The sequence below is a fragment of the Chelonoidis abingdonii genome, chromosome 4 (assembly GCF_003597395.2).
Source record: "Chelonoidis abingdonii isolate Lonesome George chromosome 4, CheloAbing_2.0, whole genome shotgun sequence".
Classification (NCBI taxonomy): Eukaryota; Metazoa; Chordata; order Testudines; family Testudinidae; genus Chelonoidis; species Chelonoidis abingdonii.
The window spans coordinates 9,105,553-9,128,463 of record NC_133772.1 but is presented as its reverse complement, the minus strand read 5'-3'; the positions used below and the strand labels follow the sequence as shown (position 1 = coordinate 9,128,463).

The following is a 22,911-nucleotide window of genomic DNA, read 5'->3' as shown; positions in this document are numbered from 1 at the left end:
TGGTTAAGCCAGTCCGAGTTACGTTGCTCTGCCTCAGTACAACAAGTACTCCTGGGTAGCAGGAAACCTTCCACTCGGTCAACACATCTGGCCAAGTGGAAGTATTTCTCCTGCTGGTGCGAAACGCATAATGTTACTCCCACCAAGGTCTCGATCCCCGCTGTCTTGGACTACCTCTGGTCTCCCAAACAACAGGGCCTAGCAGTAACATCATTGAGGGTGCACTTGGCAGCCATCTCTACCTTCCACGCAGGGGAAAGTGGCCGCTCCGTGTTCTCACACCCTATGGTTTCTAGGTTACTCAAGGGCTTGGACCACCTATACCCCCAAGTATGCCATCCCGCCCCAACCTGGGACCTCAACCTGGTTCTAACCAGACTTAGGTCTGCTCCTTTTGAGCTGTTAGCAACCTGCTCACTACTATACCTGTCCTCGAAGACTGCTTTCCTCATAGCCATTACATTGGCCAGACGAGTTTCCGAGCTTAGGGCTCTCACAGTGGACCCACTGTATACTGTGTTTCACAAGGACAAGGTCCAGTTGCGACCACACCCGGCTTTCCTCCTTAAAGTGGTATCGGCCTTTCATATCAACCAGGATATCTTCCTTCCCGTCTTCTTCCTGAAGCCACACTCGTCAAGACGGGAACAACAGTTGCACTCCCTAGACGTTCGTAGAATGGTCGCGTTTTATATCTAGCGGATGAAACCCTTTCGTAAAACACCCCAACTCTTCATAGCGGTGGCAGACCGAATGAAGAGCCTACCTGTCTCCTCCCAGAGGATCTCATCTTGGGTGACGGTGTGCATCCGTACTTGTTATGACTTGGCTTATGTCCCCTTGAGCCACCTCACCGCACATTCTACCAGGGCTCAGGCTTCATCTGCCACCTTCCTGGCTCATGTACCCATCCAGGAGATATGTCGTGCAGCTACCTGGTCCTCCGTCCACACCTTTGCCTCACATTACGCTCTGGTTCAACAGTCCAGAGATGATGCAGCCTTTGGCTCAGCAGTTCTGCATTCTGCAACATCTGACTCCGACCTCACCGTCTAGGTAAGGGCTTGGGAATCAGCTAATTGGAATCGATATGAGCAAGCACTTGAAGAAGAAAAGACGGTTACTCACCTTTTAACTGTTGTTCTTCGAGATGTGTTGCTCATATCCATTCCAAACCCGCCCTCCCTTCCCCTCTGTCGGAGTAGCCAGCAAGAAGGAACTGAAGGGCTGTTGGGTCGGCAGGGGTATTTATCCGGTGCCATGGCGGCGCCACTCTAGGCGCCGACCCAGCCGACCCACCAAGTGTTGCTAGGGTAAAAATCTTCCGACGAACGTGCACGCGGCGCGCGCACACCTAATTGGAATGGATATGAGCAACACATCTCGAAGAACAACAGTTACAAAGGTGAGTAACCGTCTTTTTTCATTTAGAAATAAGGGCAACAAATGGGACAACAGAATTCAGCACCACTATTTGAAAAACAAATGGTAACAACGTGACTTGTGCTCCTAAATTCTGTAAGCATTTTTGAAAAAATCTCCCCCAGTCGAACTTGTGCTTGTTGTATTAAATGTTTGTTAAAAGCATCTTTTACCTGCAGATCCAGTATTTCCACAGTGGCTACTCAGAATGATTTATTGTCCTCTTTGGCTTTAGTAGTTGGATCCCATTTCCATGGGCTATTCTGCGCTGGCTGTTCCTGCTTATTCTAGTAGCAACTTTAATTATCATTCAGAGCAACAAGACATGGAAAAGTGGTGAGTTTCTCTTAACTGTAAAGACAATTTTCATTCAGTTCAATAGCACAATTAACAATAACAATTCTCTACCAGTCATGCAAAAGATGCTTGTGTGTATAATTCTACATAAAAGCTCAGTATTAAAATATTAATATGCATTTTACTAATATATGCTCAAATGTGACTTAAAAGACTAGGTAGGTTTTGATTTTATTTTATTTTATTTGCTGTAAATATTTTACAATATTTATAAAGACAATTTCCATTTCTACTGAAGCTTTTTAAACCCATGATCAAGGAAAAAAGCTTATTTACTGAACAGAAGCAGTTTCCCTGCTTCTGCACTGCTGGAAGCTAGCAGTTCTCCCTAGAACACCGCTTCTGGGTATTGCCAGTAGTGTGCGCTCTGATATACTTTCTCCAAATCAGTAAATCTTTGGCCTACCAGGTCTTAACATATGGTATATTTATTCTCTGAAAAAAATTTTTTTTTAAGTGTGAAATTTTAATTGCTTTACATTTCTGTTCATATCAGTGGAACTGTTTTCTGATGTGGTTTTGGCGTGAGGTTTAAAAAACAAAACCAAATACCAACAGAAGTTGAGTCCTAAGACTAATACTGTAGCGAGTTACAGCTCTTTGCTAGCAAAAACCTGATACTTTGCTCTTATGATAAGTCATGATCATGACACCTTACCAATTGTTTCCTCTTCTTTTATGTACCATAAGTCTGGAGATATTTGATTAAAATATGGATACTTTGAATTATAAAAAAACTACCAGTAAAAATGTATTAACAAAATCAAAGGTACCCATGGATTATAAATTTGTCCCAAATCCTTGATAAATGAGAATGTCATGCTTCTTTAAGAGTGAGCTGCCTGCTTGTAGCTTGACCCAGCCATACCCTTATTCACTAAAAAAGATGCCCATTCAAGAAATATTTAAGAGGCCCAAATTAATCATGAGCATAAATCAAATCTGAAACCTGCAGGGGAATCTAGGAAAATTATTTTTCCATTATACAAGATTCAACTCCTAATGTGCCAGGATGATGCATCTATATTTATCCTGCTGATCTTCTGTATACAAGGGCGGGTGGCTATGCGACATCTAGACTACTTGACCACCTGCTGGGTTTCATACAGGGATGATCTGAGTGGGTTTGAATGCAGGGTTCAAACACAATCAGAAAGCACAGTACAATAAAAATATCCTTTAGTTTTAGATTAAAACAAACAATTATTTTATTTTTAAGACTTCGTTCCCAGAACCTTTGAAGTGCCCCCCTCCATCATCCCATCAAGAGAAGGTCAGCGAGACTCGCATGGTTTTTGGTGAAGTCTAATTTCTAGGCCATCATCAGCAATGCGATATTGACTCCTCCCTGGCACAGGAAGATGCAGTCATCTGGACCTGTTATCAGTAGAACATCTGGACACCTCCAGCACACGGGGTCACCCAAGAGACCACACTTCTCGGTGCACCATTCAGCATACAGGAAGCAATGTACTGATGAACTCTGAATACACAGATTGTTCTAGCAACAAAGACAATATGCAAAATCCAGTTTCCAGTCACATTTATAACTCTCTCTTTTGCATGTGAGCTGCACTCTATGTTCTAAAAATGCATTTGACAGATGCTGTGCACACAAAACAGGTTCAGTTAGCTTGTGCATTCATCACATTAATCTGAAACCTACATAAGGTTCCTAGACAGAGATAATGCCTGGGTATATATTTGGGGCCCATCCTTCCCAGCCAGGCTTCCCCAGATCCAGGCCAGAGTACCTAGTCCTGCTCCACCAGACATCATTGCTAGGAGACAGGGTCAAGGGACTCCAACTCCATTAGCCTTTTAAAAAAAAAAAAATCCACTATGCCAAACTACTCCACCTTACATAACTTCCTAGTGAAACTTCTCCAGCTGACAAGACCCAAACACCCAGAGCGAGTCTACAGTGGCAGAAAGGAGAAAACTTCAAACTGGGAATCAGATACGAGGAGAAAACCCCCCTAAACTTCCTAGACACTCAAAAGATTCTGCACCAGTAGTGAAAATCTCAGATTGAGTGTCCCTGGACAGACAGCCAGCAAAGCAAAGCCTTTGGGGGATTTCAGAGTTAGTTACAGACTCGCAAAAAACCAAGCAAAATGGCAAAATTATTGGATTTTGGTCACAAATCCAGTTCAGAGTACTTCTGCAGAACTCTTGCCTGGTTTTCTGAGTGCAACAAACCTCTCAATCCCCAAAAGAGAGGTTTCTGGCAAATTTAAATTTTGTAAAAGCAATCCTTCATGTAACTGCAGAGCAACAAAAATGTGTGAAAATTCTAAGGGAAAACCACCATTTTAAAACAAATACTGACCTGCAGAGTCTGAAACCCGAACATGGCCACATTAAGCCCCTGGCCTAGAAGCTAACTGTATGCCAGTGGAACTGATGCCATTGTCCAAGTAGAGAGAAATGCAGATAGCAAATTAAGTGCATAAGAATGACAAACTGGATTTTTAGATTCTTTCCCTTCCAGTGATCTAGGGTGCGTTAGTAACAGAGAGAGACACTAGTTTGGAACCTGATTTTTAAATTGACATCTTCTGTTTGAGAGGCTGTAAGGGCAAATCCCCTAATTAAATCAACTAGCAGCACAACTACTTTCCCTCAAGCCAGCTCATACCCTGTCAGATTTCCATTCCAAGGGGCCCACAAGACCCAGATCCAGGTTAGAGACCCCAAAAGAGGATTGTACTGTACACACAATAGGAGATACGGTCACTGCCCTGAACAACTTACAGTATGAGACAAGTGACAAGATGGGAGGGAAAGGATGCAATCAAATTCATATAGTTTGCATAGATACAGATTCATTTGCTCATTTTATTAAAAATACATTAAGTTGGGCCACTGTGCTCATCTGCTTCTCAGCCCAGACATCACTGACCCACTGATTTCATATAGTGTCAGAGCTGAGTCTGGAAGTGGGTTAACAGAGGAATTCCAAACAACTCCCTACAGATCCCTTGAGTAGCAGCAGCTGACTCCTGAGGGGACCGCTGGTGGGGTGGAACCATCTCTCTATGACCACCCCAGTGATGATTTGGGGTGGGATATTCCAGGTTGAGCTGGCTCTCCCACAGAGTCCTATATGGCATGTAGGCCTTGTTTCACGGAGCTACTCATATAATGAACGGATTCAACAGCAGCATCCCAAAGAGCTCTCCGCAAACTGCAGGATCATGTAAAACCTTGAATCCTTATGGAGTCACTCTGGCAAACCCAAGTGTAATGTGGCACAGGCTAAGGCACAGATTTGGTGTAGCTGATTTTACTGCAGAGCATATATACCAATAGATCCTGAGGGATTGTATATGAGTGCCTCTGTTAATACCAACTCAGAGGTAGCAGAAGGAGGTTTGAACGGGCTTTCACAGTGAGCATGGCCAGCTACAGAAGACAATTCCCCTAACTGTAGAAATTTGTTAAATCTTTAGAGCGCTAGAGAAGTAGGATGGCCAACAGTGTTCAATGCTACCAGTTCTCACATCTGTGGGCTCTGCCATAAATAGCATTCTTGTTCACAATGCCTCCTTTTTAGCTTCCTCGGACTCAATTCCTCGGCTGTTCTGTTTCCCAGCATGATACCAGGCAGCCATCTCTGGCTCCCTCTCCCTTCGGGGTTACAGGGTAGGACAAAAGCTGGCAGAACAAAAGTGTCACTGTCAGTCCTCACACTTAAAAGTTGCATTTACAGCCTTTGTTGGAGGGAAACAAAATCAATCCTACAAATTATTTGTAAATAAATGAATAAGTGCAAGAACAAGAGAGCCACATCTGATGTGGAAGAATAGCTACGTGTTGAGGTGTCTCAATTAGTGACTGGATCGATCTTCAGGGCAGAGGGAAGTAGAAAGACTGATGGCTGGGAAAACAATTTTCAGAAAACAGTTTAATAGTTTAAGTTTAAGTTTAAGTTTAGTTTAAGTTTAAGTCATTGAAAGCTGCCATTTCACTTCCTGGGAGGCAGTGTAGCCTTTTCCATCAGTTTTCAAAGTTCTCCTAAAAAAATTGAAAGAAAGAATGTTTAAAGGAACTAGCAGTAAGAGAGGTGGCCCAAGTGCAGGATGGGGAAACCAGTTCTCCAATTCTACTCCCAGCTTGCATGCCAACCTTTCCTCTGGCCTGGGTCAAGTCACTTCATCTTTCCAGGCCTCAGTTTCTTCAGCAGTGAAGTGGGGAGCACTACCCCCGCAAGGGGGTGAGAGTGTGTCTGTAAAGCCCATAGGAGCTAGAAAATGCAACATATGATTAACTTTTATTCCTTATGAACTTATCTAGGGCAGAAATGTTAGACTCTCAGGGTGCTGAGACAGTGGTGAAATCCTTTTGAAGTCAATAGGAAGTATACCATTGATTTCAGTGAAGGCAGGATTTCACCAAGACGTTTAACACAGCAGTGCTTCAGATACAGAGACACCACCACCTGAAACATAGGACTATAAGGGGGAACAATCTGGTGTTTTTGGGGTCAGTGGCCAGCAATGCCAGGGCATGCCCCAGGATGGCATGTTGCAGGGCTGAGCAGCTAGGCTGACAGGGTTAGGACATCTCCTTTGATGTGCCAATGAATGGTGCCCTCAGAACACTGGGTCACACTGTAGCCAGCGCAGACTGGCAAAGGAACAGAGCCACAAGTACCAACAGAAGAATTTCAGTGATTCTTGAGCACTCACCCAGCCACCACGGGTCTCAATGTATCCTCTCACTTCACGGTTCCCATTAATCAGCTCCACAAGCTGGATTTGACGGGCCACAGCTGGAACTTTCCGGGAAAGGTATGCTAACAATTTCACAGATACTGCCAGAAAAGCTCTCTCGTAGCCCAGCTCAGGATTCAGGCTGCTCCAACTCTTGCTGAGAGAATCCACCATGACTCCAAATTTTTCCACCTGGAAACACCAAGGGAGGCTTTATAAAATACCACCATCAAAATAAGTCTTGGTTCAAACCCCACAGGGTTATCCAGGCCTGGCTTGCACTGCTCTATGATTGAGGCAGGTGACCCCCCCCTTGGGCAGTGCACTGTGCTTGGCACAAATAAGTCAGACTGTAAGATCTTCAGGGCAGAGACTATGTGTACCATGTGTTTGTACAGTGCTACTGTAGTTCACACAACAGTGCTGGGGGAAAAGGAGGGACAGTTTCCAATTTAACTAGGACTGCAAAGAGTTTAAAGGTAGAGGTGCATGAGCATCCATATTGAAACTGGGCCAGGATGAGTTTCAACCTCAGACCAGACTCATGTCGGGTCAGCTAACACAGGCTGGGGCTGTTCAGACAGCTCCCCTTCTTGATTCCCCTCCCGCCCCTCATCCTCCAAGAGCAGCCCCTCCCATCTCAAGACAAAGCATCCTCTCACATAATAGCACTTCAGTTAAGAAAGGATGTGCTGGGGCTCTACAGCATATTGCAGGAGAGGGGTAGACCCTGGGCTAAACAGAGTGCTTGTGCATTACCTTTCCCTTAGCCACCGCAGCAATGATGTGCTGGGCAGGCTGCTCCAGATCCTCGTTATATTGATCTCCTAGTCTCCGCAGACGACTGGCAATAATAACCGAATCAAAGCTACTTGAAGCTTCTGCTCCTGCAGAGGGCTCACGTGCTAAGATGGCAGAGAGAGAGCAGGGAAAGGGGGTACAACCTGGAGGTCAAGTGATTGAGGCTGAGAATGCCTATTTCATATCTAAACTTATTTTTTAATTATTTTATATTACATGAAAAAAATTGTGTTAAAAGAATGAAGTCAGACACACAGAAGTTAGGAAATGCCAGATGAAGATTCCCCATGCAACCTTAATTTGGACCCCTTGTGCATATGCATTATGGGATGACCTTTAATTATATTATCAGAGTATTTCCTAATAGTTCCTAATTAACAAAATCCAAAAGACTAAAAACCAGAATTTTTATCATGTGGACTCATACGGATGCCTGATTTGGGTCGTCAGTCGGGTTCAGATATTTAGATCCACAGCACAGACCTCTACCACTTGAGTTAAGAGAGTAACTGGTAATAGAACTAGGCTGGGTATGAGGTTCAAGCAATAGGCGAGACAGTTTGCCAAAGGGGTTAACACAGTTATTTGTTGACAGCAGAGGAACACAGACAACTTCTGGGTTCAAATCTAGATTCTGGAGGCAGTGTGTCTTCTGCCTTTGCCCCTGGCCATCCACAAGCCTGACCCTCTCTGCCCCCTCTAGTCTTTGTCTCAATCCCTCCACCTCACATGGGTTCAGGTTCCAGTTCACTACCCTTTCCAGACCCTAGTCTCATCTTCCTACCAACGTCCTCAATGCTCAATTTATTATTTCCTCCTCCTCCATGCTTCCTGGCAGCCAGCAGGGGGACCAATGAGAACAAATGAGAGATTCTCTGATTTGGTGCCCAGTATCTCAGCAGCCCCCATCAGCTGGGAGCAGCATGTGCAGAAAAAGTCATGCTTATCCCCTGCATTTCCAGGCTGAAATATGCTCAGTACAGGCAGAATCTTCAGCAAATTCACCTATCATACCATTTAGTTTCTAATAAACATGCAAACTGCAATTTTTCAAAGGCTTAACAATTTGGCCAATTTGGGCTCTTTTGCCACAGGGATGGTAAAAGGCACAATCCTGACACAAATGTGCCCTCTGCCCAAGTTTCAAGTTCCTGTTCAAATGCAAGATGGTGCTAGAGCTTCTCAGCAGAAAGGTTTTAAAAATTTAAGATGGGCAAAACACGTTTCCCTAAACACATTCTAAGAAATAACTATTTTTTCTTGACATTTTCCAAAACAGAGTTCAGGCTGAGGCAAATACCCAGCACTGAATATTTCAATCCAAATTGTTACACTTTGGCGAAGTTGTAAGCCGCTGAAGACCGGAAGTGTTGAGCAATTTTATCAAGCACAGTTGCTAGCTGCTCCGCCCAGGCTGGGTAAGTCCTAGTTGCCCTTTCTTATTACATTGCTAAGTTGCTCTCTTATTACTCCAAGTATTTGGGTATTTTAATATTTAGCAGCCCCCAACCCCCTCTAGAACTCTGGTTTAAACCCCACACTAGATTCCACAGGTTCAGGAAAAGCTAATTTGAGCTGCAGCTATTTACCAGGCTGTTTTCACAATACTCCAGTCAATGGAAATAGACTTGTACGTGACCCATTAGCCCAATGGGAGCTAAGCACAGAGGACAGGCAGATGGGAGACTCCCTCTGGGCCAAACTTCCCTTTCCTCCTTCAGCTCCCTCCTCCAAGCATGCTTCCATTAAACCATTGAGAAACAAATGCTGCTTGATGCTTGCAGCACCTCCCACTTGCACCAACTCTCAGCCATTCTCTGGGTCTGATTGTCTCTTGGCTGGGTCTGAACTAGACTGTACACTCCCCAGGATGGAGGCCAGACCCTTCCTTATTCGTTAAGCCCCAAGTACAGTGTTGGTACTCGATACATTAATGATAATTAGTTCTTTGGTTACAAGGACCAGGACCAGTTACACTTTTCCCATCACTATTAAGAAGTTATTTTTATGGAGATTTGGCGAGTGAAAAAGTTACTGGCATTTATAACTTGAATCCAAGAATCCCAGGTGCTCTACAGGCTATTACAAATAGATGTAATCTGCACGTTTGTGATGCAGCCTGGGTTTTTCAGTGACAAGTAGTCAGGATCTCCATTCTGTATCTCATTGGAAAGAGGCCTTTCCAATAGCATAATTCTCCATAGCCCCACGTCAGGCAAATGGTTCAACATGGACTGAGAAGGAAGGGCAACACAAATCCTTGCAGTCACCTGGAGACTCTCATGGAAATACTGACCCATGCCAACCCTGCTTCGCTTGAGACCTGCCAGCCCAAACTGCAGCCCATCTCTCTATCCATTCCAGGAACACCCAACAGGACATTTACTTAGAACCTTCAGCCAAGAAAGCCTCCTGCCTCCCTCCAGAGATTTGGTCCCAGGTGACTTTACCTGCTTGTGACTCAGCAAAACAGTCTGTCTCCAGACTGCGGGGAGCAAACCCTTCGTCTTCTCCTAGGAGATCAGAGAGAAGTGCCTCCACAATGCACTCTGTTTGCTCCTCAAAAGTCCTAGGGCTCTTCATTTTAATATGTCTCCCCTTGGATTATCTGAAGTTCAAAAAGAAGCCAAGCTGTCCTGCAGCTGTTCCTCTTCTGGGTAAGGTTTGTGCACAGAACCTTTGAAAGCTTTCCTCCTTCCTGGTCAGCTCAGCATGCGTCACACCCTCTCAAGGGCAAGTGCCTTAGGGAGACTCCTCCTCCCCAGGGCAGGGTAAAGCACTGACAGGCTATTTCAGCCCTCACTCTTGCTCCCCTGCACGTGTGTGCGGCAAAGTTTCACAATAACCATTTACTATAAAACACACAGCTGTCCAGAATGAAGTTTTTCCAAAGTCCCTGCTTCACCAAGAGCTACACCCTGCCTAGAATGAGTCTAGGACTCAAAGGTCACGTCTACACAAGGATTGGAACCAGGTTACCTGCAACTGTGTAAACATGAGGAGTTGCTGACAGGGTATAAGGGTGTTTTTGCTGATAATTTCATAATGCAAATATGCTCCCATCACCCAGAGGTGTGGCTGAGTGAGCTTGGCTCACACAGGAAAGGTCCTGCAAGCTGGTGATAAGAGATACCCGGCTACAGTCTATGCTTAAACCCAACTGCAGCTATATTAGGCAGCCTTAGCTGAGGTTTTGCTTGTGTGACCATACCTGCCGAACACTTGCTTACTGCAGAGAACCAATCCACAAAGATGGTCAGTGAACTCCACAGCAAATTCTGCGCTGCTGCTCCCAAGGTAGCAAGAGCAGCCACTTCACCAGCACAAGAGGGGTTTTAAGGCAATGAGGGAAGAAGCCATTCCTTAAGTGTGGGAGGTCTAACCTGGTGTGGGTCTTAACTCAGAGTCATAGGGTGGACAGTGAGGGTACATCTACACTGCATACAAAAAGCCACTGCAGCAAGTTTCAGAAACTGGGTCAGCCGCTGCTGTCTGGGAGCTAAAAACAGCTAGTCACGTAGACATTCCTAGTTGCGCTGATGCCCGAGCTCTGAAACCCAGAAGTGGGGGCTCCAGCCTGAGTGGGCACTTCTACACCGCCCTCTTTAGCCCTGTAGCATGAGCCCATGTTAGTTGCTGGGATCTCTGAGGCTTGCTGCCATGTTTTTTTTTGGGGGGGGGGGGGAAGGGGCAATGTAGACATGCCTTAGGAGGAAGTTGGTTCAGCCCACCAGTGCCTCATTTCCCAACTTCACAGTGGCACATGATAGAGGACAGCTGGTCTCTAGCAAGAGAGGGGAACAAGAAACAGCGGCATACAGTGTAAGAGCAGCAGTGAGCAAGAGGCTCCTGGTGCAGGCTACAGCGGAAAAGACAAAAACACTCCAGGAAGGGTTGGGAGTGGCCTACTAAAAGCAGCCAGTTGAGCTGAACTTCATAAACTTTATTTGGGGATTTTGAAGTTAATAAGCCCAGCCCCTAAGGAGCCATGGCTGAACAGAGAGAAGCCTGCATGTAGTTTACTGCGGAGCCCTGAAGAAGAACACTAAGGGTCTGTCTCCACTGCACACTCCACATGGCAGCACATCGAGTATATACACTGCATGCCCCTCTAGCACAGGTATAAACAGCAGTGTCCAAACACTGGAGTATGTACCCTACCCAGCTCTTTGCATACCCGAGCAATGCCTCCCTCAGCTACACTGTTAGTTTTAGCAGTGTTGTGTCCTGCTGCTGGAGCCTTTTCATGCCACAGTGAGAGGTTCTGGAAGTGCAGGAAGGCTAGCTGCCAGCACCTTTAATTGACATGCGTAGCTACACACCGCAGCATGGACACAGCCTGGTTTTCACTAGGGCACATAGCTACGTGTACAGTACTTGCTGCTGCCAGCAGTGTGCAGTGTAGACACAGCTTAAAGACAGAACTGGAGAGCCACTCAAGGCCACAAGGGGCTGCTTGGGAGACAGCTGCTTTTACAGGGTGTCATAGTCTAAGACTCCTCAACAGTCATGCAAAGGCTCTGGAAACTGTATATTTTTATTCTTCTCCTCTGAGAGGAGACACCAGCACAAACTAAGGAATTCACGGGTAAGAACTACCTGAGGAGGAAACTTATTTTCGAGCTTAAAAAAATGCATGTTTTCAATAAATTGAACAGGTGAGAATGCTTAATTCAATTCCAACAACAATCACACTGGGCAATTAGGGCATCATTGTAACTTGGTGCTTTACTCAAATAGATCAGACAAACAGCAAAAAACAAGCAAAGGATTAAGAAAAAAAAGCCTGACCGTGAGGTAGCCAAGGACAATTATAACAAATGCACGGAGATAAACATCTAAAAAAATAAAGAGTACGCAGAATATGCCCAACCCTGGGTAGAAACATGGGAATAGTAAACAAGGAAAACCAGAAAAGTGGAGGGAAAAAGAAAAAATATTGAAACACAAGGCTATGCATGGCTGTGAGAAATACCTGTGACAAGCTGCCCCACATGGATCTAGTGGGGAATTAATAACTGAACAAAAGCAGGGGGATGTAAAGAATACTAAAGCTGCAGCAATAAAACCAGGAACATGATACACCACACTGCTGGACAGAGCACTTGCAGGATTTTCTGAGCAAAGGGGATGAGTGTTGCTAAGCACAAGAAGCTTTACATAACAGTCCTATTTAAAAAGCAACAAGTTTGGGTAAAACTTGGTTTAAAAAAACAAAAACAAAATATTCCTCTTGTAAAGATATAGGTTAGCTACGTCAACTGCAACAGTGCAAAGATTAGCATTAGCAGTGAAGAGTCAGCTAGCCTAGTGACCTAGTCAGGCTGTGCCGTATTAATTCATGCCCACTGTGGCCTTGGGATAACTCACTCAATCTTGGGTGTTCCTACAGTTCCATCACCACAGAACCTAAAAGCTGAGGTGGGAATTCAGAGATAAATTCTTCCTCTGCAATGATGTATTTCACTTAGAATACACGTTTGGGTTTTTTAAATAAAAAATCCTGATTTTTTAGAAAACGGGTGCTCTCCCCCACTTCAAATCCCTTTAAAGCAGAGTTCCTAACCCTGAAGGGACGCTCCCCACAGAACTGCATTCACCGATGGAGAGATTAAATACTTTGAGAAGAGAACCAAGCACTGGAAAATTCTTCCAGAAACAGAACCAAGGAGTTATTCTGCCCTCTCTGCACCTCTTAACATGAGAGAAGCAACTCCAGGCTCAAATTCTCAAAAACGCTTTTAACTGGTTACACATAATTCTAACTAAACCAGGGCTGTGCCCACCTCGACTTGTTTGTTTGTTTCTGGTCCTGAAGAAGTACTACTCACAGTCCCAATTCCTATTCGGCTAGCAGCTCACTCCACTCCCAGTCCTCTCTAGAGAGATCTGACGCCAATATTTAATCTCTCTTTTATTCATGTTAACTAGCACTGGAGTTGCTCCTGCTTCAGTGACCATATCAGAAGCATCAGACCGATGATCCATCCCCCAGCCTTCGGAGTTGCGAGACCTTGATGGATTTTGAATCTTTCCCATGCACCTGTTATAATGCAGCATGGGAGGAAACTAGCTACACTCACACCATATGCTGCCCCTGGGCCACACACTATTCCCACTGGCACTAATGGCAGCTCTAAGGCAGATCAGGGGCTGTTCAAGGGTCTTACAAACAGTTCAGAAGAAGAGCAATTTAATTTCAGTAAACACCACACCGAGCCATAGAAAAGATCTTCCCTACACCCCGAGTGAGCCTGCTCCAAGCAGGGCTTAGAGGAATCAGGATTTCAGCCCTTGGACTGTCCCCATTACAGTTCTTAACACTGAGATAAAGTGTTGCAGCGCTTCAGTCCTCTCCTCACTCTGCTTTACTGAAACCTGCATCTCTGAGTTCCTGGTCTCAAGCAGCAGTTCTGTTAGGAAGAGACAGCCAGACTCATCCTGGGCACTGAGATAGGCCTTCCATGGCTGGGCACCAGCTTTGCTCATAGCAATAGTCTGGATGTGGACAACCTGAAGCGCAGTCTGTATGGTGTCTGGGTGAGCAGCTCCATGCCAGGGCAGAGCCTGCTGGCAGTTCACATCCAGACTCAGCCAGGTCTTCTCAAACTGCTCCGCAGTCAGGTGTGCCTTGGGGATTAAAGTCAAGCCAGCCAAGTCGGAATGAACCTGGAGAACTTCTTTATTCCCTTCTGAAATCAGTGACTCTGAAATCAAATATGGAATAGGGTGAGAAATGGCATTGGGAATGCTGCCCACAGTATCACCAAGAGTGTCTGATGGACCTAACAGCAACACAAACCCAGGAAGTGTAATGCCTCCAATATTCCACCAGGGTGAGCAGACTGTGGACAGCCAAATGTTAAGTGAAAGGCTCAGACCCCATAACAGCCTTTTATACTCAAGGTTTCAGTGCTAAAACCTGGGATCTTCCCAGAAGGTCAAACATAGGAAGATTTATCAATGAAGGAAAGTATTTTTCTAGCTGAACGTGTGACTACCTGTTCCTGCAATCATGGGAGCAGCACAGGGAAAACCTCTGCAGCGCGGCTCCGTTGCCCAGTTAGCAGTGACAACTGCCCAACGTGCTTTCCCATATATGGGCACCAATGTGTTAAACTCCGAAGCCCATTTGTTCACAGGTCGCTCAGCCTGATCCTCCAGGAGTCCTAAAGAGGGATCAGACTTGGGGCTGCACAGCACCTGCTTCGCATCTTCCACGCCAGCTTGTAAGAGACGATAGTAGAACAGGCCCCGGTCCCGTACCACCATATCAGTCTCTTCCTCTGGAAAGATGAACACACACACATTCACTCAGGGCATGCTGGCATTCATAGATCAGACCTCAATGAACAACCCTTCGCTGGTACATACCAACAGGCTCACACCTGGATCCTGAGTGCTGTCCATTTCCTCTACCACTTTGCAGAGCTAGGGGCCAAACAGCAGCAGGAGTAGCACCAGCAAGATGGTAAACAGGGGCAAGGGCAAAGAAGCGGACAGGAAGAGGGCTAGATTCTGCATTTGCATCCACATAGGAGGATGTCAAAAACTTATTTTAAAACGAGTCTGGATCTTTGAGCTGAGGAGTTTCTGCCACAAAATTCTCCATCTGTCACTGCAGTGTGTGCAAGAGTCCCCAGCAGGGACACACCCATCTATGCAGTAATACAGCAAGTGCCCGGACATAAATTTATCATAGGGCTGCAGGCATGAGAGTCTCAGCAAGACATACTCACCTATGCAGTAATAGAGCAGTCGCCCAAGTATGTCCTGGCATTCGGCAGGACGAAACAGGAAGAGTCGGACCAAAGCTGTCAGCAACTCCATCTTCACTGCTGGAAACGTCTCCGATCTCACATTCTCTACAAAGTCCTCCAAAACATAGGGAGCATTGGGAACTCTCTCCCCATGCACTCCCAAGAGCCAGATCAGCGCTTGCTTGCCCTGGGGAGTCAAACAACACCACTGGATGCTCAGAACCAAGCCACTCCACACTGCACTCCTAGTACAACCTGTGACCAAGGACCTTTGACACCAACTGGCAGAAGGCACAGGGATACATAGAAGTACAAGGATCCCCTGGGTTCACCAAAAGGGGTCATCTGGTGGCCATAATCATTGCAAGGTGTATGTAAGGAAAGCATGAGTTATGTATATGTGCTGAAAATTATGTTCTCTAGGTTTTGCAGGTAAAGGCAGGTCACTCAAAGATACTGTGGCTTGAGACAAACTTCTCCAGACAGGAGATGGGAGACCTGGTGGACCATTGTGGACCAGGGTCTTACAACAGAAGTTTAACATACTAAATCAAATGCTGAAGAAGAGCTTGCAGAGACTTCAGAAGGAAATTAACAGGAACAGCTGGGGGAGAGGTAGAAACCTATTTTCTGGTAAAGATCAAAGGTTTGGTCTGGAACATCAGGGGCTCCACAGAAACATCCCAGCATCCTTCAGTCTCTGAAGACAAGTGGTCAGTAAGCTTGAGGTTATGAAAAGGGGATCTCAGCCATTCTGGCTAAAAACATGGAGAAAAGGACTTGGACTAAGCAATCCTGTAGGAGACATGGAATGTCTTGAGTTAAGTTTTGGCTCTAAAAGGCACATCATGCTGTGATTTTCCTTTACATGTAACCATCTGTTTCTAATATTTTTATTTACTGTCATTTGAATCTCTGCTCTTCGATAAAGTTATTGTTTTCACTATAAATCTAAGTGCTGCATGTTAAGTGGAGTGGGGATCCTGAGTTAAATCTTGTCTAAATTGGTGTGTACTGTTCCTTCGGGAGAAGTGAAGCCGAGTTCTGTGAATGTTCAGCGGAACAGGAGCTGGATAGTCCAGAAGCTTGGTACATGCCTATTGCTAACCTGTAGAGAGTGCGCGATGCCTGCAGATACCTGGATGGCAGAGCTTGTATTACGGGGGCTGGGGCAGCAGGCACTTACAAGACTCCCTCATGCTAAGGGCAGGAATTAGCGAGGTGCCTCATAACCCTGGGTATCCCTGAGGAGAATATCACCACCACCGGAGCATCAGGTGGACTGGGAACCCCTGGCTGCAGCCCACCAGGATGGTGCTCAGCTCAGAACTGTTTATTGGAGAGAGGAGTATTCAAGACAAGAGTCTCCCAATATTTAAATAGTAACATCAGCCAACACGGAAACACCCAGAACTTAATACCAGAACTTAATACCACCCAGAACTTTCCCTCTCCAGAGCATTGGACCAGCATGAACCAATAGCCTCACAACAGTCCTGTGAAGCAGAACTATTGTAATACCCTTTTACAGATCGGCGAACAACAGCAGAGAGGTGATGGGACATACCCAGGCAACAGCATGATTCCATGTCAGAGCTGGAATAGAATTCTAGAGTCCTAGCTCTCAGGCTAGTTCCCCAGACCACACTTCTATTTGCCCTAATTACAATGGTTATCTGGGGTTAAGGGAAGCGGTGGGATCTCTGTTGTCCTAGCCCAAAAGGGGACATGTACAGACAACTTGGCTGACATCACTGTACTGAGGAGGGGCCTGCAAACAGTGCTGCTCTAAACTGCCAAGCAGCAGGTGCTCACAGATTCAAAGGCCAGAGCTTCCCTGCACCCCATTTTTCTACAGCCGAGGAGCTCCCATCATTCAGATGCTCTTGAGATTCAGCCTGAATTTGACTAGGAGGGATGGGACGTAACTGAACAAAGGCATACTCCCTCATCCCACCCCAAATGATTCCTCTCTCTCCTTGGTGCTCACACCCTTCAAATACTTGTTTGGCCACTCCAAGCAGAGCTGGCTCTGTTTATCAGTTCTACATGACAGGAGACAGATCCCCATTCGGCTAACTGCATGAAGCCTCCCTACCTCACTGTCCTGCATGGCCTCCTCACAGCTGGGCAGAGCCTGGCACACAGCCTCAGTGCACTGGGGACAAAGCCACACCAGGTCCCGGAAAGCCTGCACCACAGCTGTAGTGGAACAGAATGCTCAGCATCTAACAGCAGCTTTTTAAAATCACCATCCAAGAAAACAATTCATCACCTATCAGGTCTGGCCAATTCAGAGTGAACCAGGTCAGTGCTGCATTCATTCATGCTATTTGGAGCACTTTTCTTCAAAGCCTCACAGCACTGGAGTTTGCCATAGTAAATGCAAAGCCTTTGCTTCCCCCATCCAAAATAAAACGTTTAAATGGCAAAGATTGCTTCTTTGGCTGCAGTGAAGCAATCTCCCCCAGCCATCCCCTGTCCTTGAGAAGGCAGTGACTGACTGTCTCACAGCAACAGTGTTTTAAAGTGAGTCTCATCAAACACTCTTTAGCAACTGCTGCTAACTTATAAACTTGCAAATACATTCTGAAAATTAATTCATTTGGTGACTAGAAAAACCTGTGATTCTGAAAGCCCATAAAAGGTAGAGCAAAATTATTCAAAAGAAGCAAGAGAAACGGTGAATGATGTTAAATCTGAAAGCAGCAGGAAAACCAGAGAGCCGAGTCAGTTACATCAGTAACAAATTACAAAAGAGGCAGACTAAAGCAGCCAGTGGGAAACAACTTCAAGGTCAGAACTTTCAATCAACTTGACCTTTATAAAAGAGCCATTAAAATATCTCAGTAAAGTCCCTCACTCCCTGAGCTAGCAGGTTCAGTCCACATCACATTGTGGATGGAGCTGTGTCTAGACCCCACTTAAGCACAAGGAAGATTGCTAAGATAGGAGAAGTTATAGAGTCCACACAAGGAAGATGCCAACTAGGTTAGAAGCCATACCGAATGATCATCTTGTGGTCACCTGGAGAGGGATTTCCCAAATCCCAGCCCAGAACCACACAACTCTACCAAAGCTAGATGTCCTGGTGGTGAGGCCATTTCCTGAAAGCGTGAAGCAAGCAAACCCGAGAACTCAGCCAGCAGCAAATCCTTACCTGAAGTGATATGTTCTTGCTTAAGCCCTAGGAGCTCCGTTAGAATCCCCACACACTGCTCTGTGTACGTCCTGGCAATGCTGCCTGAGGAAACACCAAGGGGAACAAGTCAAGCTTTGGTCAGAGAAACAGACAGGTGTGCCTACACTATCCACCACAAAGTCATGTTAGAGTGATATTCTCCCTTGTCTGAAAACAGTTTTTAGCCTGCTATTACGGCAGAGAAGCAATCTACAGGTTGGTCCTGCTTTGAGCAGGGGGTTGTACTAGATGACCTCCTGAGGTCCCTTCCAAACCTAATCTTCTATGATACCGTTAACTACAGCCAAAAAAAATGAAAACAAAAAATCCTTAGAAGAATGCTCTAGTTCCCTCAGCATACACACAATGACAGAAAGCCTGGTACACCTAAGGGAAGAATCCATTCACAATTAAAAAACAAAAACATTTTAAATGCAATTATTAGGGACCCCAAACAACCTTAACTCTGCCCCCATAGCACTGCCCAGAAATGTAGAGCCCACCCATCCACCGCACAGGTTCATTATGATTCCATGTTTTCATGCTCCCTAATAAGATGGGCGGGTGGGTAAAGTCACCTCTTGTGCACATCAGTCCAGCCCAGCCCTGCCAGGAGCCAATGGCTTGCTAGCAACTTAGCATTTCTGGAGCACCTGGCCCAGGCAGAGCAATTCTGAAATGCTCAGCACAGGCTCAGGAATGCATTTGTATTTCTGGGGATCTAGCTCAGCCTGGGGTGTGGCACATCAGGACGGCTCTGACACACAGTGCTCTTTCGTCGCTGGCCTAAGCTTTTTTCAGTGGACAAAGGCCTATTTGGGAGATTTCAGAGAGAAATCCCGGCTGTTTCTGAAGCAGAAGCAGAGCTCTTACCTATGGCAAAGATGGCCCCCTGGGCAAGCTCGGCTGACACATCAGTGCAGTAACTCTTCAGCTCCTCCAGCACCTGCTGCACATTCTCATCGTTCACTAGCTCACACAGCACTTCCATCTTCTGACATTTAATGTAATGGGGCTCCGAGTAGGAACAGAAAAACTTCTTGTAATGGCTGCTGAAGTGGCCAGGCAGGCTTCTCAGGATCTGGCGTACATGACACAAGGCAGTGAAGCAGAGCTCCCGGCTCTCGGAGGTGCAGGCCGCCAGCAATGGCCCCTTCACTCTAACTAGTACATCTGTCTGTACCTGTGGGAAGTCCTTAGCCAACACTAGAAAGAGTTTGGTGGCTGCCATCACAACACTGGGGCTGCTGCTCTTGAGGGACCCATCTAGTAAGCTGAGGATGTCGAAGAGTTCTTCTTCACTGCGAGGTTTGTAGCGCAGCAGGAAGGCCAGCACCTCACTCTGTCCCCACTGGTCTAAGTCAGACATTCTGCCAAGAAAGTAGCACAGTAAACAGGTCACAAAAGATGCAGCACTACACATGGATCGTTCCAGGGCAGAGCCTGTAGCTGTTGCACTTTGTATGGTTTCAGCACACCCACCAATTGCCAGGCTTGTACATACGGATACCAGCGTTCTCTCTCAAGGGAACCAGTCAGTTCACATGCATGCTGAAGCTGAACTCTGTCTCAGTCACTCACACCTGCCCTCAAGCACTAAACCTGAGAGAAACACTGAGAAGGTGCATGGCTAGAGCAAAAGAGAAAGGATGCCACTCCCTTGACCAAACCAACCCAGACCTGTCTGAAGAGAAGCTGATTCCTTCAGACACTGGACACCATCCCTGCCACATTACACGTATTGGGATGTAGTGGGACAGACAGGCTAGAACAGCTGGTCCTATGCTGATGTGCCCCAACTGTTGTCAGGGAAGAAAGAAGTTTTAGATAAGCCATGACACAACTTGTAATTCTAAATAAACCGATAGCTGGTCACAAACTTCTCCTGGAAACTAAGGTTGGTTCTGTGTATCACTGGGAAGGCCTCAGATTTCACATGTGACAGTGAGGTTAATCTGGCACTCTCCTATCTTTGGGGGGGAAGGAGGGGAGAGAACGACTTACAGCACTGGAATTTGTTTCCAAAGCCTCCTCTCAGCTCTGCCAGGAGCTGTGACATCTGCTCTGCTGACATACAGAACACAGGGGGATCTCACTAAAGTGATACTTCCAGCTTCTCACACAGAGAACAGACCTTTTGAGAAGGTGATGGGCTATGGGCTTGTTGATGACAACTCCTCCTTCCCGCCTCAGAATCTCTTCTAGAGACCTCAGACAATTCACCACAACAATGGGATCCTGGTCACGAAGCAAACTGTATAGCTCATTCACCAGCATGCCATCTGCAGAGACACAAAGGCACTTAGATCAGAGACTCAGGAGGCACTGCATCCATTCAGGCAAGACAGTGAATGTCCATGAGCAGCCTCAGGAATATGGGGGCCATGACACAGCACTTGGAAGGAAGATTTGTTACCAGTAAACTACAAACACCCCTGACTTTCCAGTAACATTGGAGTATGGCACAGGTATTCTCTCAAGAGCCATCTCTAGACAATATCACCACACGTGTGGCAGTCAGGTGCTAGAGGAAGAGTCTCACACATAGCACAGAAAAAGCAGCAGGAAAGGAAGAGCTCTAGCCCAATGAGGAAGCAGATATGAAAGGAGTGTTCCTCTGTGAAAACTCATCCTGCCAGACCTGAAAATGCCCAAGAAGCAGATTCTATTAGGGATCTGCCTTATGTTCACAGGCTGCCCCCATCCCCCTGCTCCACTCATGTGGGATCCAAAACCAATGCACAGCCCAGCGAATCCAGGCCAAACAGGGAGGCTTGACTCTAAAGAGAAGCATCTAAATGAGTTGTATGTATCTTATCTAGTAAGGAAGCATAATCTTCCTCTCCCCAGTGAGAGCTCTAGGACAAAGTATGACCATACCCCCACTTCCTCCAGTGCAAAATCTGACTACTTACCCACTTCGGTGTCACCTTGGAGTTTCTGCATCTTTGCACAGCCAAGAACAGCTACTCTCCTCACATAGGACGCTTTGTCTCGCAGACCATTCAAAATGGGCTGCTGGATGTACTCCTGTATGCCAGGCATCCTGTGAATAAGCATGTATCATTCTGGATTAATTCAGAATCCCTCAAGATATCCGAGGGTGCTCCCCCATCTACAGCAATCACTTTACAAACCAAGGGCTTTCCTTGCTGTTCTCTTTCCTACACATAGGTAACCATTTCCTATTCTGTGCACATCTCTTTTGCATCTTTTAAAATAATTATGCAGCATAAAGAAAACACTCAAGGCATTTGTGTCATTTTTGAAGTCCTGAGTCCCATCCATAATATCCAGACACTGCCATTCAGAAGAATACATTAGAAAGCCAGAAGAGATCACTGTTATCATCTAGTGTGACCCACTGCATAACACAGGGCATAGAATGACCCTGAATTAATTTCTGTTTCTCACAGAGAATATCTAGAAAAACATCTAATCTTGATTTAAAAATTGCCAGTGGAGAATCCATCATAACGTTTGGCAAATTGTCCCAACTGTTAATTGCCCTCAAGGTTAAGTATTTACACCTTATTTCTAGCTGAACTGGTTAAGATTCACCTTCCAAACACTGGATCATCTTATATCCCTGTGTGCTGAACTGAAGAGCCTGTTACTAAATATTGGTTTCCAGAGTAGGTATTTATAGTTTGTGATCAAATCATCCAATTTCTTTAAACTAAATAAATTCAAGAACTTCAATGTAACACTATAAGGCTATGTCTACACTATGCACCTTTTAGTGACACAACTATTCTGCTAAAAGGCGCACAGCGTAGCCGCTGTTTGTCAGCAGGAGAGAGCTTTCCTGCCAACAAAAAACTTCCAGCCCCCACAAACAGCAGTAGCTTTGCTGGCAGAAGAGCTCTCCTGCCGACAAAGCACCGTTCACACGGACACTTTTTGTCAGCAAAACTTTTGTCCTTCAGGGTTGTTGTTTTTTGCCCAACATTCCCAAATGACAAGAGTTTTGTCGTTCACGTTCCAGCATAGACAAAGCTTAAGACAGTGGTTCTCGACCTATTTACCATTGTGGGCTGCATCCAATTCTACCTATATGGATGGCTCTGAGGATGTCACATGGGCTACAGCTCAAGTTCTAATTGGGTTGTAAGCAGCCAATAGGCTGCAGGCTGAAAACCATTACTCTTAGACAAGTTTTCAAAACCTTTAGTCATTTCTGTGGCTCTTTCCTGAACCTTCTCCTATTAATCAGCATCCTTCTTGAATTGCTGAAGGCAAAAGCAGACACAGCATTTCAGTAGCAGTTGCACCAGGCCAAGTATACAGAGACTATAACTTCCCTTCTCCTACTTGAGTGTCCTCAATGCTGGAATGCCTAAGTCGGGGTGGCCAGCCTGTGGCTCCAGAGCCACATGCGGCTCTTCAGAGGTTAATATGTGGCTCTTTACCTGGGCACTGATTCCGGGGCTGGAGCTATAGATGCTAACTTTCCAATGTGCTGGGGGAATGCTCACTGCTCAACCCTTTGCTCTGCCCCCACTCCACCCCTTCCCCTTCTCTGTTCTTGCTCCCCTACCCTTCCCCACATAGCCTCCTGCACAAGTGAGGGTACGTCTACACTGCACGATTATTTCGAATTAGCTTAAACCGATATTACAAAACAGATCTAATAAAATCGGTTTAGCGCGTCCACAGTGGGATCACGAAA

The 22,911-nt window shown here is 45.9% G+C and overlaps 2 protein-coding genes across 4 annotated transcripts; both read right to left on the bottom strand.

Moving 5' to 3' along the window:
* Positions 1 to 1,940: 1,940 nt before the first annotated feature.
* BCL2L15 (BCL2 like 15) lies at positions 1,941 to 10,953 on the bottom strand. 3 transcript variants are annotated; one of them, XM_032766632.2, is made up of 4 exons: positions 9,749 to 10,953; positions 7,257 to 7,441; positions 6,474 to 6,689; positions 1,941 to 5,799 (listed from the first exon to the last, which is right to left on the bottom strand). In XM_032766632.2, exons 1-4 carry the CDS (start codon positions 9,879 to 9,881, stop codon positions 5,782 to 5,784), a joined length of 552 nt encoding a protein of 183 aa, XP_032622523.1. In that variant the 5' UTR covers positions 9,882 to 10,953; the 3' UTR covers positions 1,941 to 5,781. The 3 variants fall into 3 exon arrangements, with proteins under 3 accessions (XP_032622523.1, XP_032622524.1, XP_032622525.1); XM_032766633.2 differs by having other exon boundaries at positions 7,257 to 7,402; positions 9,749 to 10,950; XM_032766634.2 differs by having other exon boundaries at positions 7,257 to 7,384; positions 9,749 to 10,385.
* Positions 10,954 to 11,817: 864 nt separating this feature from the next.
* Positions 11,818 to 21,349, bottom strand: AP4B1 (adaptor related protein complex 4 subunit beta 1). Its single transcript, XM_032766631.2, has 8 exons — positions 21,155 to 21,349; positions 20,374 to 20,521; positions 19,113 to 19,609; positions 18,219 to 18,302; positions 17,157 to 17,260; positions 15,038 to 15,245; positions 14,300 to 14,584; positions 11,818 to 14,005 (listed from the first exon to the last, which is right to left on the bottom strand). Exons 1-8 carry the CDS (start codon positions 21,297 to 21,299, stop codon positions 13,578 to 13,580), a joined length of 1,899 nt encoding a protein of 632 aa, XP_032622522.2. The 5' UTR covers positions 21,300 to 21,349; the 3' UTR covers positions 11,818 to 13,577.
* Positions 21,350 to 22,911: the final 1,562 nt, after the last annotated feature.

Coding starts and splice junctions, on each gene's coding strand:
- BCL2L15 (XM_032766632.2), bottom strand. CDS start 9,881: ATGAAGAGCCCTAGGACTTTTGAGGAGCAAACAGAGTGCATTGTGGAG. Junction 7,442..9,748: donor TTTTGCTGAGTCACAAGCAG/GTAAAGTCACCT, acceptor CTTGACCTCCAG/GTTGTACCCCCTTTCCCTGC. Junction 6,690..7,256: donor CTGCGGTGGCTAAGGGAAAG/GTAATGCACAAG, acceptor TGGTGTTTCCAG/GTGGAAAAATTTGGAGTCAT.
- AP4B1 (XM_032766631.2), bottom strand. CDS start 21,299: ATGCTTATTCACAGGATGCCTGGCATACAGGAGTACATCCAGCAGCCC. Junction 20,522..21,154: donor CCAAGGTGACACCGAAGTGG/GTAAGTAGTCAG, acceptor GTGTCTCTGCAG/ATGGCATGCTGGTGAATGAG. Junction 15,246..17,156: donor AGGCCATGCAGGACAGTGAG/GTAGGGAGGCTT, acceptor TTGACTCCCCAG/GGCAAGCAAGCGCTGATCTG.